This window comes from Mizuhopecten yessoensis, unplaced genomic scaffold (assembly GCF_002113885.1).
Source record: "Mizuhopecten yessoensis strain PY_sf001 unplaced genomic scaffold, ASM211388v2 scaffold10603, whole genome shotgun sequence".
Taxonomy (NCBI): domain Eukaryota; kingdom Metazoa; phylum Mollusca; class Bivalvia; order Pectinida; family Pectinidae; genus Mizuhopecten; species Mizuhopecten yessoensis.
Genome location: NW_018408629.1, coordinates 2,139,450 through 2,155,009, shown reverse-complemented (window position 1 = coordinate 2,155,009; position 15,560 = coordinate 2,139,450). Strand labels below are relative to the sequence as shown.

At 36.7% G+C, this 15,560-nt stretch overlaps 2 protein-coding genes across 2 annotated transcripts; one reads left to right on the top strand and one right to left on the bottom strand.

Moving 5' to 3' along the window:
• Window positions 1-1,029: 1,029 nt before the first annotated feature.
• Window positions 1,030-13,953, bottom strand: LOC110461346. Its single transcript, XM_021514786.1, has 7 exons — window positions 13,636-13,953; window positions 10,550-10,736; window positions 9,646-9,880; window positions 5,785-7,768; window positions 5,089-5,186; window positions 4,227-4,417; window positions 1,030-2,749 (listed from the first exon to the last, which is right to left on the bottom strand). Exons 2-7 carry the CDS (start codon window positions 10,715-10,717, stop codon window positions 2,066-2,068), a joined length of 3,360 nt encoding a protein of 1,119 aa, XP_021370461.1. The 5' UTR covers window positions 10,718-10,736; window positions 13,636-13,953; the 3' UTR covers window positions 1,030-2,065.
• A 95-nt stretch (window positions 13,954-14,048) lies between these two features.
• On the top strand, window positions 14,049-15,329 carry LOC110461347 (small nuclear ribonucleoprotein Sm D3-like). The gene is made up of 2 exons (XM_021514787.1): window positions 14,049-14,516; window positions 14,973-15,329. The coding sequence occupies exons 1-2, from the start codon at window positions 14,195-14,197 to the stop codon at window positions 15,056-15,058; spliced, it is 408 nt and encodes a 135-aa protein (XP_021370462.1). The 5' UTR covers window positions 14,049-14,194; the 3' UTR covers window positions 15,059-15,329.
• Window positions 15,330-15,560: the final 231 nt, after the last annotated feature.

Below are 15,560 nucleotides of genomic sequence, written 5' to 3'. Positions count from 1 at the left end.
GGGGCTTAGTGCGTTTCTTTTCTACTAATGTTTCTACTACCTCTATGATGTGTTCGTTTACGTCCGGGCTAATCCTGGACTTGATCGTGGCTTTAATCTCTGTGATCTCTTTTTGAGTTACACTTTCGCGTTTGATCCAGTAAGCTAACAACGTTCTTGTTAGTGATAGGCCGAAATCAATATATGAGACTTTTCCCATTCGAGATCAAAGGTAGTGTCTGTGTCTTGTATTTGTGGGGTTACTCTAACACTTAACCCCTTTGGAATAGCTTCTATTTTAATACATTTCTCAAGGAAGCTAATATGGTTTTGACACCGAAATGATTGAATCGATAATCTCCTGTACACTTTAAAGTACGGTACACTGTTGGCCGGAAAGTGTGTTTTACCTGTTCCGTCCTCCGTTCTTTTTCTCTTGTTATCTTGGTTTTCTTGTGTTGTTTCGCTGGTACTTTCAGCTAAATATAAATGTGATACCTGTCTGTGATAATAAATACAAGTGTAATATCTGTCTGTGATAGTAAATGCATGTGTAATACCTGTCTTTGATAGTAAATACATGTGTAATACCTGTCTGTGATTGTAAATACAAGTGTAATACCTGTATGTGATAGTACATTCAGATGTGATACCTGTCTGTGATAATACATGCAAGTGTAATATCTGTCTGTGATACTAAATACAAGTGTATTACCTGTCTGTGATACTAAATACATGTGTAATACCTGTCTGTGGTAGTAAATACAAGTGTAATTCCTGTATGTGATAGTAAATTCAGATGTGATACCTAGCTGTCTGTGATAATAAAATATGCAAGTGTAATATATGTCTGTGATACTAAATACAAGTGTAATACCTGTCTGTGGTAGTAAATACATGTGTAATACCTGTCTGTGGTAGTAAATACAAGTGTAATTTCTGTATGTGATGGTAAATTCAGATGTGATACCTAGCTGTCTGTGATAATAAAACATGCAAGCGTAATAGCTGTCTGTAATAGTAAATACAAGTGAAGTATCTGTCTGTGATACTAAATGTAAGTGTATTACAGATAAATACAAGTAAAGTGTTCTACTTTCGTTTTCAAATAAATGCAACAAAATAAGAGAATATTCTCAATTACCAGATGCTTTCACTTCAATATACATAATCATTAAGACTTTTTCCCGTTTGACTCCACATTTTCTTCATTTAAAGCGTAATAGATGAAATGCAGCAGGTAATCGGAGCAAGTGACCACCCTTCAAGGCTTCATGTTAAGTACCATAACGCATTCGGAAACTCTTGTTTTTCCCCCATTCGGAACACAAAATAAGAAACTAAAAAAAATGAATTAAAATTACAGAGGAGCAATGTGCCACATTCGTCACCTACACTGTGTGAATATTTGTTATAGTCCTTAGTTATGCATATGAATTTTTTTGACAATTAGGTCACTAAAGTGTCCATCTTGAATTTTGAAAGTTAAAGTTACTCAACAGAGCTTTATCCAATTTTGCATGTTGATTTTCATAGGTCCTTAGTTGTGCATGTTTCATCTTAAGGCTGATCAGAAAAAAAGAAATGGTCACCAGGCAGATCTTTCTCAAATTTCAAAATTAGGTTCCCCTTTTTACAGATTAAGTAGTCCTAGTAAATAGGCCAAACAACCACCTCACTTTGAAAGAACATTGTCAAACATAGCAGTATCTGTTCTGATCAATATTTACCATAAGGAGCATCAACTTTTAATTTTACACGACTCAATCCAACAGAAGTATTATTCAAAGTATCGTCAGCTTGATGCGATTTCAACACAAATACTTCATGATGTACACATTCAAAATAATAATCAAGGAATTAGATTAGAATGCAAAGAAGTCTCAACATTCAAAAATTTGCTGACTGATGTAATTTCTTTTTTAACTAACCAGGCCTAAGAATAACTGGGCCTAGGCTGCAGCCTGGTGGTGAAGTAGCCATATTAAATCATATCTTGCTTGTCTCCTTCTGATTTCCAGATACACAACCATATAGAGATTTGTAATCATCTATCCCTATATCTACAGTGTGGTGTCCACAGCTTTCAATAATAATCTATGAAGTCGTCTTCATCCTCACTTTCCAAGTCATAGAATATTTTGGTCCGTGTAACAGACTTTCTTTTTTTTTGAACACGCGCTGTAACCACTTTCTTCTGTAATTCATCCCCATCCTGTTTCTCCGTAGTAATTATACTTAGCATATGCACCTTAATCTGTTCTGGGGAAAGAAAATGGGTTTTGGCAAAGTGCATTTGCAGAGCACCTTTGGACCCATATCTTATCAAACACCCTGCCACTGTGCAAGGGAATTGCCTAGCTTTGATATGGGAAATCATGTGCGAACGTAGGGTACTGTTATCACGACAAGACTTTCCACAGCGATCACATGTAAACTTGTAACCTTCTTGAGTATGCGACTTCCTATGGCGGTTTAGGGCGGTTTGGGACCCAACTACCTTTTTGCAGACCTCACATCTGAACTCTTTTTCAGAATGGCTATTTCTCATGTGCTCCCGCAGTTTGAACTTGTTAAAGAAATATTTTCCACAATGCTCACAAGCAAAATTGCCCTCGACTATGTGGACAAACTGTCGATGTTGTTGAAGGCCCCGTGGAAGTGGAAACTGTTTTCCACAGTCCTTACAAACAAAAGCTCCGTTGCCTTGGTGTGTTTCCTTACAGTGTTCGGTCAGTTCTCCGGTACTCTCCAACACCAGACCGCACTCCTGCAATTATGAAGAAATATCAAATACTGCTAATTTCACATGTAAAGCTTTCATTGATTTAAAAACTTTTACATACTCATGGTTAACATCAAGCTTAAAATTCTGGGGGTTATGTTCACCTTTTTCTCTAGACCCTACAATATGCCATGATAAGATTGAAGGCTCCGCATGCACCACCTTGTGGGTATTTTTAGTGTGATCTTTTGATGTGTATCAAAACAATCACACAGCAGTGTAAGAAAAACTGACTGGCTTTGAGTTCGGGTATCCCTCCTCTCACCTTCAAAGGACACACCGACAGGGTTCACCCTTGTGATTGGTATTCTTTAACTCATTCACCCCTGGTGACACATTTGAACTCTTCTAATTCATTGTGAAATTTCAGGGGTGAATGAGTTAAACACCAAATATCAAACAGCTACCAGGAAACTGCAAACTTTGATTTTGTCATGACGTATTGCATTTGTGCAAAAAATTCCAGCATGGGTTAAACCTCTAGCTTTTAAAGTTAACTAAGGAAATTCAGATAAATACTGGAAATCAATAGCATGCAACAATACACAAACAGCCACGCCTCAATCCATTTAGCCTCCACCAATCTGATTATCCAACTACCACCGAGTGTTTATAAGAGGACTGAAAGTAGTTCGGTATACATATATCACACTGTATATCGAGAAATTTTCGCTGCATTTTCATATTCACCTTTGTGCCCTTTCACCCTCCATGATGAGGGCTAATTTATTATTACAGTGAAATTTTACAATGGGTGTAAACTGGTTTCAAGGGCAAAACTTTGACAAGGTGAAAATGTTTCGGTATAGTGAACCAGGTACATGTATTTCACTTTTTCCCATTGATCCAGTTGTTTTACATTCCAGATACTTTAACTTGAAACCAATCTTACTGGATTGGTAAAATTTCATTGTTAACACTAAAAGTGACTTGTATTAAGTTGTAAAGTAAGGTGACATTCATTTATCTCCAAGTTCATACCAATGTTAATGTTACATTATTACCCAACAAAAACTAGGCATGTGCTACATTTGTATAAGGATCTGCAGACATTTTATTATGAAATTCAAGGCCTTTTTAAGGCTTTTTTCAGTAAAAACAAAGCCTTCTAAACAGCTATTAGCACTGCAAACCCTAGCCTGGCATTTACAAGTACGTGAAATGCTAAAATCTAAGATGGAAATTATCTCACAAGAAATACTTCTTTAACCAACAAAATTAGTATTCAACTGATAATTAAGTAAAATTCTATGCATTTGACACTTTTAAAATTCTTTTAAATATATTTTTGGTTTTCTAGGGCCTTCTCATCATTTTATGGGCTTTTTGTGGTCAACCTTTTTTCGACCTTTATCAAGGCCGGTACATATGTTGGTATAAAGATTAGTTCATCACTGCGTCTTTGTCTTTTGCACAGGTTGACAGATAAGAATCTGTGACCTGAGCCGCGCTTTCTACGTACCTTGCAGATAGCCTTGAGTTTTCTCCGCAAGTATGGGTGAAACACCTGAACATGTTTCACATAGCTGACGAGGTTTGTGTAGACCACATCGCACCTCTTACACAGCTTCTGGGTACAGTTACACAAGTTAGCAAACCATTTCCGCTTATATAGATCCTCGATGAAGCGGAAATACATTATCAACTCTTCACCTGCAAATTGAAATATTTGTGAGGTCAAGATAGCTTTTAGTGTGTCTTCTCATGTCAGTACAATGTCTAGTTTACAGTTTTCCTTTAAAAAATTCTCTTAGGATTTGTCACCTCCTGTTTTCGTCATAAATTCATAGATCATGATGCACGTGGTACAATGTATAGTTTACAAGTCTTTCTTTAAAGGTTTTTTTACGAATTGTTAGATCATTTTTTTCTGTATATCCTGCAGATCAGTTTTGTAATGCATTTCTTGTTGTATTTATAGGGCTTTCTGCGATGAACCCTATTTATGGCTTTACTGATAAACAGTTGTTTTTGGTCACATGATCTCTCTTGATGCCAGTTTAGACAGATTTCATAGAATCCAGTTTAAATACCAATCAACATTACCTCATCTATCGATTACATAAAAAATTCACCTCAAATTCCATCTTTTAAATATTATCTGAAGATATGAGTACTTTGCATATATTATTTGTCAGAGGGTGGTTATTTTGTTTAGTCCCAAAACTTTTATATTTTATTTTCAACTTATTATCTCATTTATTTAATTGAGCTTGATACCACAAGTCTTGTATACCATTTGAAAAACAGAGGTGTGCAAAATGTTATTGCATACATTTCTCACTGATTTATCTGCAAACAAATCCATTGCAGTGCTAACGTACCCTCCTGAATGTCTTCCCTGGCTACAAACCAAATCTCCTCGTTTTTACAATAACTGATCAGGTTACATTCCTGTGCATTCAGAGTGGGCCTCAGATATCTATAATAAATAACACAGTACACACTACAGATCAGTGCTCAACACAATTATCTTCCCTGATTATATTCAGGGTGGGCCTCGGATATCTACAATAAACAACACAGTACACACTATAGATCAGTGCTCAATACAATTATCTCCCCTGATTACACTCAGAGTGGGCCTCACATATCTGAGATTTTTCGTGATAATTTGCAAAGAGCCTCTTTCTCATATATCTAAACTTTTCTGCTAATGTTGATTTCATTGATAATTGCTATCAATATGGAATAGCATCCTTGCTCTCATTCAGGAATTTCAGTTTTCTCGAAAAAATCCTTCTATGTAGTCTGCAAAATAAAATACACATGAAAATAAAGATATTTACAGAGATGTAAGTTATATGAAACGATTGAAGTTTTTCTCTCAGGATTTTGTATTTCCAAACTACCGGAAGTATTTCGTTGAAATTTCGTTTGTTGGTACGTTTACACTAATATCAATGAAATCATTAATTCATTCTCTGCATAATTTCTTACAGTTCCACTGGATCTATGAAAACCTTGGAAAACATGCACACAGTAAACCTTTGATGTTACACAGTAGTTGAGAACCTTACCTGCACCAGTTACTTGTCATCTCATTGCCGGTATTGATGAAATTGTACTTAATTATTTTCTTGTCCACTGCGCTGATTGTTTCCTCTGTTTCGATAAGCCACAGATGTGTGAAGTCCATTTTATGTGAAATCTGTTCAAAAGTCATCTGTTCACCCACCAATGGTCCAAAGTGGGTGCCCTTCTCAATGATGTCCGAGGCAAACACACTTAGATCATGTCCATATCTGCTACTGAGTAAAAATTCTTTGGGGAGTGACTTTAGGGAAAGCATGGTGGAATTCAAACAACCCATATTGTCATTTATCTTCAGCCTAACTCGCCTTCGCATCAATGGACATTCAGCATTGTGGAGGGCAAGGCACATCCGACATTTCTTCTCCTCTAATTCTTCTTCCAGTTCGTCCTCATCCTTTTTCTTTTGCTTTTGTAAAGCGACATTCTCCCCCTTTTCTACTTCCTTCTTTTTCACAATATTTGGATCTAAAGTGACTGTCTCCATGCTTTTAGAATTAGATTTATCTCGTTTTTTGTATTTTGCAGGTTGTTTTGGTGGTGGGGCCACGTCTTTTGGACTGAAATGGCGTTTTGGTTTAGGATTCTTGTACTTCGGCTTCTTTTTCCTCTTTCCCTTTAATTTGCCTGTTGTCGCTCTTTCTAAAGTTTCATATTTTGGTCTGGCTTTCTTTGCTAGGGGTTCCTGTTCTTCATCACTGACATCTGATGCTTCCTTCTTTATCACAATATTTGGATCTAAAGCGACTGTCTCCATGCTTTTAGAATTAGATTTATCTCTTTTTTGGTATTTTGCAGGTTGTTTTGGTGGTGGGGCCACGTCTTTTGGACTGAAATGGCATTTTGGTTTAGGATTCTTGTAATTTGGCTTCTTTTTCCACTTTCCCTTTAATTTGCCTTTTGTCGCTCTTTCTAAAGTTTCATATTTTGGTCTGGCTTTCTTTGCAAGTGGTTCCTGCTCTTCATCACTGACATCTGATGCTTCATCATCTAAACTGACTGCCTCTTTTGCTTCATCTGCAGAAAGTGGTACAAAAATTATCTTCTTAGATACTGGATCTACAGGAAAGACACTGCCATCTTTCCTGACCATATTTCGGCTTGCTCCAAGCACAGACACCATCCTTGGTCCTTTGTTTTGAAGTTTAATCAGCGACTGTATTTGTTGTGAAGACAGTCTTATATCTATTCCTGAGGCCTGCACTGGCACCGTTGCTGTCGCCACCTTTTGTGATATTGCTGCCACTTGTTGAGACCTTTCTGCCACCTGTTGTGATGTTGTTGCCACCTGTTGTGGTGTTGTTGTTGCCACCTGTTGTGGTGTTGTTGCCACCTGTTGTGATGTTGTTGCCACCTGTTGTGATGTTGTTGCCACCAGTTGTGACACTGATGTCACCTGTTTTGAAACTGGTGGCACCATCTGGATTAGAGCTGGTGCTGTTTCTTGGTTCAATTTAGGTGATGCCACTTGTTGTGAACTTCCTGGTTGTGAAGAGGACCCTTCAACATGTGACATAACAGGTACAGTTGCCTCTGGTGTAGTTTTAGTATCAACTGGTTTTAATGGGGGTCTTGAAACTTTAATGGTGTTATAGACTGTTTTTCCAACATCCTGAGAGTCATCTTTATGGGATGTAAGTGTTCTAGTAACATAGATGTATTCTGTATTTTCACTCTGTGCTGTTGGATATTTTTTGTGATGTTTAACTTGCTTTGATTTAATCACCACTTTTGCTGGTAGTGTTGTTTCACTCTTACTGATTACAGTAGCCTTAGACTTGACTGGCTGGGGTACAGTTTGTTGGGCAATCTGTGGCGGTTTCATTATCAAACGTTGTGACCTCCTTGGTTTTTCAATAGCTTTAATGGCTTTCTTTGGACATACACTTCTCGGCTGTATACTTTGAATATGACGAATATTTGCTGGTCGATGGACTTGTTCATCCAACTGTACTACAGAATTCTCCAAGCCTGCAATGAGACAAAGAAAATATTGTGTAGTTCTTCTTCTTCCTTTTTTGAACAATATTTTCTATTGGTGTTTAAAATAAAATCATAACTGTAGAACAAATATTCCTTCATAAACATTTGTAAACAGAGAAATTGACCCTAGCAATGACATTATAACCCACTCTTTCTGTTAGGCCAATATCTGTTTTACATCCCTACATATTGCCATTAGGCCAAATCCAAATTTTCATACACTGAATTACAACAAGAGGCCCAATGGGCCTGCATCGCTCAACTGGTATTAATCTCACACTTGTAATCTTAAAAGTGGACTAAAATACAGCTACAGGCAAAATATCAGGGTTTCATTCATAAGAACCTATTAAAAGATTTAAACATATGACACATGTGACCTTGAATGTAGAACAAGGACATTATAATATTAGGTTGAACAGAGTTTATAGTCTTTCAACCCAGCATGCTTCTGGAAAAATATCATTACCCTGGACCTTTTGGTTATGCAAATCATTTAAAAATTTAAACATATATTGACCACTGTGACCTTAAATATAGGGGAAGGTCATTCAGTTGGTAGTCCTTCATCCCAGCATGTTAATGGCCAAATATAATCACCCTTGGCTTTTTGCTTATTAAGAAGAAGTCATTCAATTGTTTTAAACATATTTGACCCCTGTGACCTTAAAATATATATGTCAAGGTCATTCATTTGAACTTGGTAGTCCTTCATCCCAGCATGTTACTGGCATTATCCTAGACCTCTTGGTTATTCAGCAAAAAGTTGTTTAAAGGTTTAGAACATATTTGACCCTGTGACCTTGAAAAAAGATGCAGGTCATTCATTTGAAAAAACTGTATAGCCCTTCATCCCAGCATGCTACTAGCCAAATATCATCCCCCTGGGCCTATTGGTTATTCAGAAGAAGTTGTTAAAAGATTTTTAACATATTTGACCCATGTGACCTTGAATGTAAGTCAAGGTCATTTATTTGAACAAACTTGGTAGCCCTTCATCCAAGCATATTACTGCCCAAATATCATCACCCTAGGCCTCTCGGTTATTCAGGAAAAAAAGTTGTTTAAATGTTTTTTAACATATTTGACCCCTGTGACCTTGGATATATGTAAAGGTCATTCATTTGAACAAACTTGGTAGCCCTTCATCCCAGCATGTTACTGGCCAAATATCATCACCCTAGGCCTCTCGGTTATTCAGAAGAAGTTGTTTAAAACATTTTAACATATTTGACCCCTGTGACCTTGAATATAAGGCAAGGTCATTTATTTGAACAAACTTGGGAGCCCTTCATCCAAGCATATTACTGGCCAGATATCATCATCCTAGGTCCTTGTTTATTCAGAAAAAGTTGTTTAAAGATTTTAACATATTTGACCCCTGTGACCTTGAAAATTGATGAAGGTCATTTATTTGAACAAACTTGGTAGCCCTTCATCCAAGCATGTCACTGGCCAAATATCATCACCTTAGGCCTTTTGGTTACTGAGAAGAAGTTGTTTAAAGTAAAAAGTTGACACCGGACGGACGCCGGACACACGAGGGACGCCGCACCATGCCATAAGCTCACTTGACCTTTCGGGCTAGGTGAGCTAATAAATGACGAGGTGTTCCATTTTGGGTAATCTAAACCTTTCAAGTGAACCTGACTAAACGAAATGAAGTCTATAAATAGACACACATGCTGGTGATATCCAAGAAATACATAAAATGAAAGATGAATGTATCTATTTGACTATAGTAAAATCATTGGTGTTCCAAAAATTAAATAGGAAATATTAACATTTTCTTCAAAAACTGTTCCATTTTTTGCATCCACATATGTACAGTACATACACGGCTTGTATGAAATAGTCCTAGATACCTGGAATTATAATACGTTGGGGCTCCTGTTTGACCTCTTGGTCCTGTGGTGCCATCTGGATGATAAACTTTTGCTTCTGGTCTCCACCTTCTTCAATGTACTTGACAGCCTCTATGGCCTCGGATGCTGTGTCCACCTCCGTCTCTGTCTCCACCTTTATACCTTCGTCAAGAAACACAATCGTGTCCTGGCCCTCTAGTCCCTGTATGGCTTGGCTGCCATCATGGTGGTACACCTATAAAGTGCATTAACATTCATCATATTACATAATTGCCTGTCCATAATATTATCAGCACAGTTTGGGGTTAATTAAGATTAGCACCCTATTAACAACTAAGGTCATTCAAGGATGCGCCTCCATGTGCGAAATGTATGCATGTGGAGGTGGTATGTAGGTGTATTTGCCTCCTTGCGATAGTACAGTTTTTATGCTGACTTTAGAGTGCTACCTTGCTGAAATACCATGCTGAAGGCGCACAGCATGACACATGTATTCCACTCTTTCAAATTATAATAAGAATGAGTTAACTAGCACATATTATTAGATATCATTGATCAGTGGTACAAACATATCAATACAGATTGTATTAACATGCATCATTAGATTATAGACATCATCTGTAGCACACATGTGATGAATTACAATAACACAGATTATTAAATAACTGTATTATACGGAAGAATTCTAAGATAGTTTCTGATCAAATAACCGAAGTCCAGGACTCAGAATTCAGATTTGCATACATTTAAATCACAGAACTGAGTGTACAAAGTTCAATTTCACTCTGTGTGTGGTTGTGTAGAAAAGAACACTGCCAAAGGATTTCCTCTACCCTACAGAGACTGTGACAGTAAAGATGACTGTCATGTGGAGCTACTCAGGTACTTTGCTATCATGATTTACCTGTAATTGTCCATCCCCATCACTGGTGGTGTAGATGACTTGTCGGCTGTCAATGATTCCCGTCATTGCCCCAACAGGCTGTACACCACTAGGGTCAAATCCTTCCACCAGCTCACCAGTCTGTGGTGCGTAGTGGTACTGTATACTAGCATTCTGAATTTGGTCCATTTTTATTACCACAGTCTTCCTACAAGTAACAAATTTTAGTGTAAAGACATATTTTCTTTAAAAACAGTAAAGTAAAATGTAGAAATTTATTTGAAAACTTGTGTTTCTAGTTGTATGTCTTCCCTTTTCAACAGCTAGCCATTGCATAAGTTGAATGACTCTTGGATAAGTAGTGGTCTATTCATTTATCCAACGGTTACCTATCAGATATATACATGTATATGGATAGGCACTACTCAGTACTCACAGATGAAAGTTTAAAAGTAAGATAACTCCCTTGTTTTGTGTTGGACCAGCCAGTGAATCGAAAGCACCCTTCGGCCCTTGACAGGTACAGCTTTCACTGGCTGATCCAACACAAAACAAGTGATTTATCCCTTACATATATACATACAATGTGTCCTGGTTATGTTATATACAATACATTCAGGTCATATTTTCGCTATCTTTGCAGAGCCCTTTTAGAACATGAACACCTGGTCTTATTCTCCTTGTACTTTGTCAAGGGTTTCCATGTACCGGTAGATCTTTTCTTTGTTCATATTTTGCCCTAGTTTTATCGATTTATAATTCAAATCATGGATTTGTTGACACTTCTGTATTCTCTTGTTGATGTTGTTGTTGTTTGTTGTTGTTAATACTTTGTAATTACACAAACTTTATATATCCAACAAATTGGTTGCCTTTCTGACAGAAGTTCATGCAGAAAATTTGACTATTAGTCTTGAGTATGAAAACCCCATCAAATCATACATATATATCTCTGTAACAGACAAGCAGAAAAAGTGAGCTCATTTTGTGAAGGTTAAGAGCTTTCAAAACTAAATCTCGGGCTAAAGGGAGATAATTTATGAGAGTATCAGTCTGTGACCACGATAAAATACTAGCTGCTTCCTACTGACTGGGCTATACTTCAAATTACAGATAATGTCTTTTTAGCTCAAATTACAGATGATTTTCCCCCAAAAAACTATGCCACAAACGATTATATATAAATGCACAATTTTGTGTTCAAATCAACACCAATGCAAATTCATTTTGCTCCATGTTGACAACCATAATTGCCAAAACATCTCCCCAACAGCTAAACATATCACTCCAAAAGCCTTTTGCTCCAAATTAAGTATCTATAGTACTAAATCAACAGATGACTAAACTAATGTTACCTGAAATCTTGACACTAAATCCAAATCTTAAACCCTAATTAACCTTACCTTAAACCTTAACCATTTAAAACAAACCTAGCCCGAGTATCCTCTGGCCCTGAAACCACACATTTTGATACATAGTATCTTGTGTGGGACATCTATCTCTCAAAATGTCTAAGCCTGGTACCAGGGGCAGAGGCAACTCAGACTAAAACAAACCCCTATTCCCTAACCCTTACTTGAAACTGATTTTTTGAATATACGTACATGTATACTTACAATATGGATAACAGGATTGAGAATTTTTTAGATAAAATGATTGGCATACTAACTGACATGATTTTTTTTAATTTTTTAATTACAGTATTTACAATATGGATAGGGCACCTCATGAATTTTAAGGGCAGAAGAGTATCTAAAACAAACACTTTAACCTTAACTTGAGAAACTTAGAGACAAAATACCTGATGGACAGACATTGTAAACTTTCAGGGAAAATGAGGGGGTGTTATTGTTTAGATGTGGAGAAAGATTGAAAACAATGAAGTAGGGAGTGAATAATGACAGACTGATAAGAACAGAAATGTGAATTGTACAAAAAACGTATCTATCTCATAATCTGAGTTTTGGTAATTTTTCTAACAGAAATAGAGTTGTGTCCCTTTAAAAATTATTCAGAAACACACCAAATGCTAATGTTCTTAGAATTTAGGACTTACACATCATAGACAATAGGTCTATGTATTTCAGACACAGATCTTTTTTAACTACTGAAATTTTGATTCACAAGACCTTGACCAGGAAAATTTATATTATTTTAAATATAAAGTATAACGTATTATATATAGTGTTCAATAACTGTAATTTAAAGAAAACATGTGCAATATAGAAAGACAAGTGACTTCAAAAACTGAGGAGTCTTTAACTCGCTGCCATTTATCCTTGAATCTTATTCACCATAACAAATAACTTAAATTTTTCAAAAAGACCTACAGTATTTTTCATGGCGATAAACTAAAAATTAATTACTGTTAAGTTGGAACACTGCATTACAATTGGAATTGCCTCGGTAGCCGCGATCGCTAACGCGCAGTCATTGTACTATACTGTATGCAATCAAGCATGAGCTTTTTCAGACCACTCACTCTCCCAAGAATTTCGGTTCGATCCCCAGCGGTGGTGGAAATAAGAGAATGATGTCTGATAGAGTTAGTTGTTATCCCTCCGATGGCACGGTTATTTAGGTTTTCCCCCCGTGGGTTTTCCTCCACCACGCAAACACCATTTGTTCCCTTAGCGGCGTCGTAATAAAAGCTCTAAAGTACAGAGCTTATGTTTGTTGTTGACAATTGTACACGACGTTTAATAAAGATGATTATTATTGTTGTTATTATTATTATTTATTCAAAGTATAAGCTCTAAGCTTGTTCCAATCCCAGAGTTATTATGTAGGCAATTAACATGTTTTTATATTGAATAAATACTGTTTAAATCAAAGTTAACATGTGAACATACTTAGGCCAGACAAAACGATGTCATCGTATCATGAATGAATTACACTGCAGAGACTGTACCCCCAGGAACAACTTCAAATGTTGAACTTAATCATTCTTGGTACGGGCCGGATTTCTGACTATATTTTCAATATATTTCAGCACATTGTGTGTTTGTAATAGATACGCATAAGGAACACATACTTTCGTATCGTAATGCACTTGGAAGATAAATAGTCGCCATGCATATATCTAAAGCTGTCATAGTATACTTTACCTTCAGGAAGACGCTGAGAGTGGAAATGTTGCGACCCCTAACAAAGGGCAGATAACTTTATCCTCGATTTCATCGGTCTTTCCGCGCCCTAAGAAGCAACCGCTGTTTCGTATAGTCATATAGTCAGAAAACAATTGAAATTGCTGATCGCTGTCAGAGACATGTCCACAATTTACTGAACAAACAAAAGACTACCGACTGGCAACAGTAATAATTTAAAATACGAACAAATATTTGTCAACAAAATTTACCTACCGGAAGTAGCTGTTTGTTTTCATAAATTTCAAAGGTTTGCACGCGTTTATGTTGTAAAAAAAACCATGATCGATTTGATTATTCTTGAATTATGAGAATAAAATAGCCGACTTATGCAGTAAAATTGTACAAAATATTAATTAAATAAATGACAACAAAGAGTTCTACTTCCGGAACGTATTCCAAGCGTCGGGCGCCATTGTTTGTATTTATTTTTACCGGCATCTTAAATCCATTATAATCGGCTTTGTTTTAAACGAAGCTTGTGTAAGAGCGTGTTGTATAACACGACTAAACTTTCAAAATGTCCATTGGTGTGCCGATTAAGGTGCTTCATGAAGCTGAAGGCCATATTGTGACATGCGAAACGACCACCGGTGAAGTGTACCGAGGAAAGCTTGTTGAAGCTGAAGATAATATGAACACTCAAATGTGCAACATCACAGTCACATACAGAGATGGAAGAGTTGCACAGCTAGAGAATGTATTCCTTAGAGGAAGTAAGATAAGATTTTTCATATTGCCAGACATGTTAAAAAATGCCCCCATGTTCAAAAGAATCCAAGGGAGAAGTGGAGGAGGCGGTGGTGCTGGTCGCGGAAAATCTGCAATTTTACGAGCACAAGGTAAGACGGAAGCTTTCCTTTCGTGCTGATCTTTTGCATTTCCTCTATAACTCTTCGATCAGTAACTGTTCTTTTGACGTAAAAACAATTCAATAATAATAATTGCATTTTTTGCTTATAACATGTAGGTACTAGCCTCGTCTGTCAATACACCTGTCAATATATTATAGGTTGTATTAACAGACGAGGCTAGTACCTGTGCTTATAATAGATGTTTTCCACAATAACACGTGTACCTTTTGCACGTAGCCTGGGTTTTTATCTTCCTGAATACAGTTCATAAGTTGGCATTTCTATAAATAAAACGAATGACAATGTCTATCCAAGAGACTATCCATGCATACATCTATTGTTTTGTGTTTTGGCTGGCAGAGGAAACTGACTATCTGAATAAGTGCACTTGAGGTTGAATTGACTGCATATTTAAACCCATTTTAAATTGTTCTATTTTGACAGCTGCAAGAGGACGTGGTCGAGGAGGTGGTAGCGACCGTGGTGGTGGAAGAGGAGGAGGTGGAAATGTGTTCCAAAAGAGGCGCTGATCATAGGAAGATAATTTCATCACAGACTTTAGAAATTCATGGAGTGAATGGGGATATCATTAGCTGTTCCAGTTTCATTTCATTCACAGGATAAAAGGGGCAATGCTGATCAACTTTTATGTGTTTGTGTATCAGGAGACAGGGACTCTGACATTTAAATGTTAAACATGTATTGGTCATTTTCATCTTTGTTATCATTAATCATGAAGTTGTAATCATGTTTCTACAAGACATTGAAACAATTAAAAAAATATTGATATGGAAAATGCAGTATTATAATTTTTCATTAAATTGTTTTTATATTAATAACTCGAGGTACATTGTGTATTGCCTAAATGCCAAAATAAAGGCGAGCTACATGGAAGCTTTTCAGTCATGTATGTCGACCTGGTAAAGAACTAGGCATTTCCTACTGACCTGGCTAGGTCATTCAAAACAGAGTCTTGAACATAGAAATTTAAAATCGCCCTCAGAAAACTGCCTGGTTTATCCTTTCTTGCAT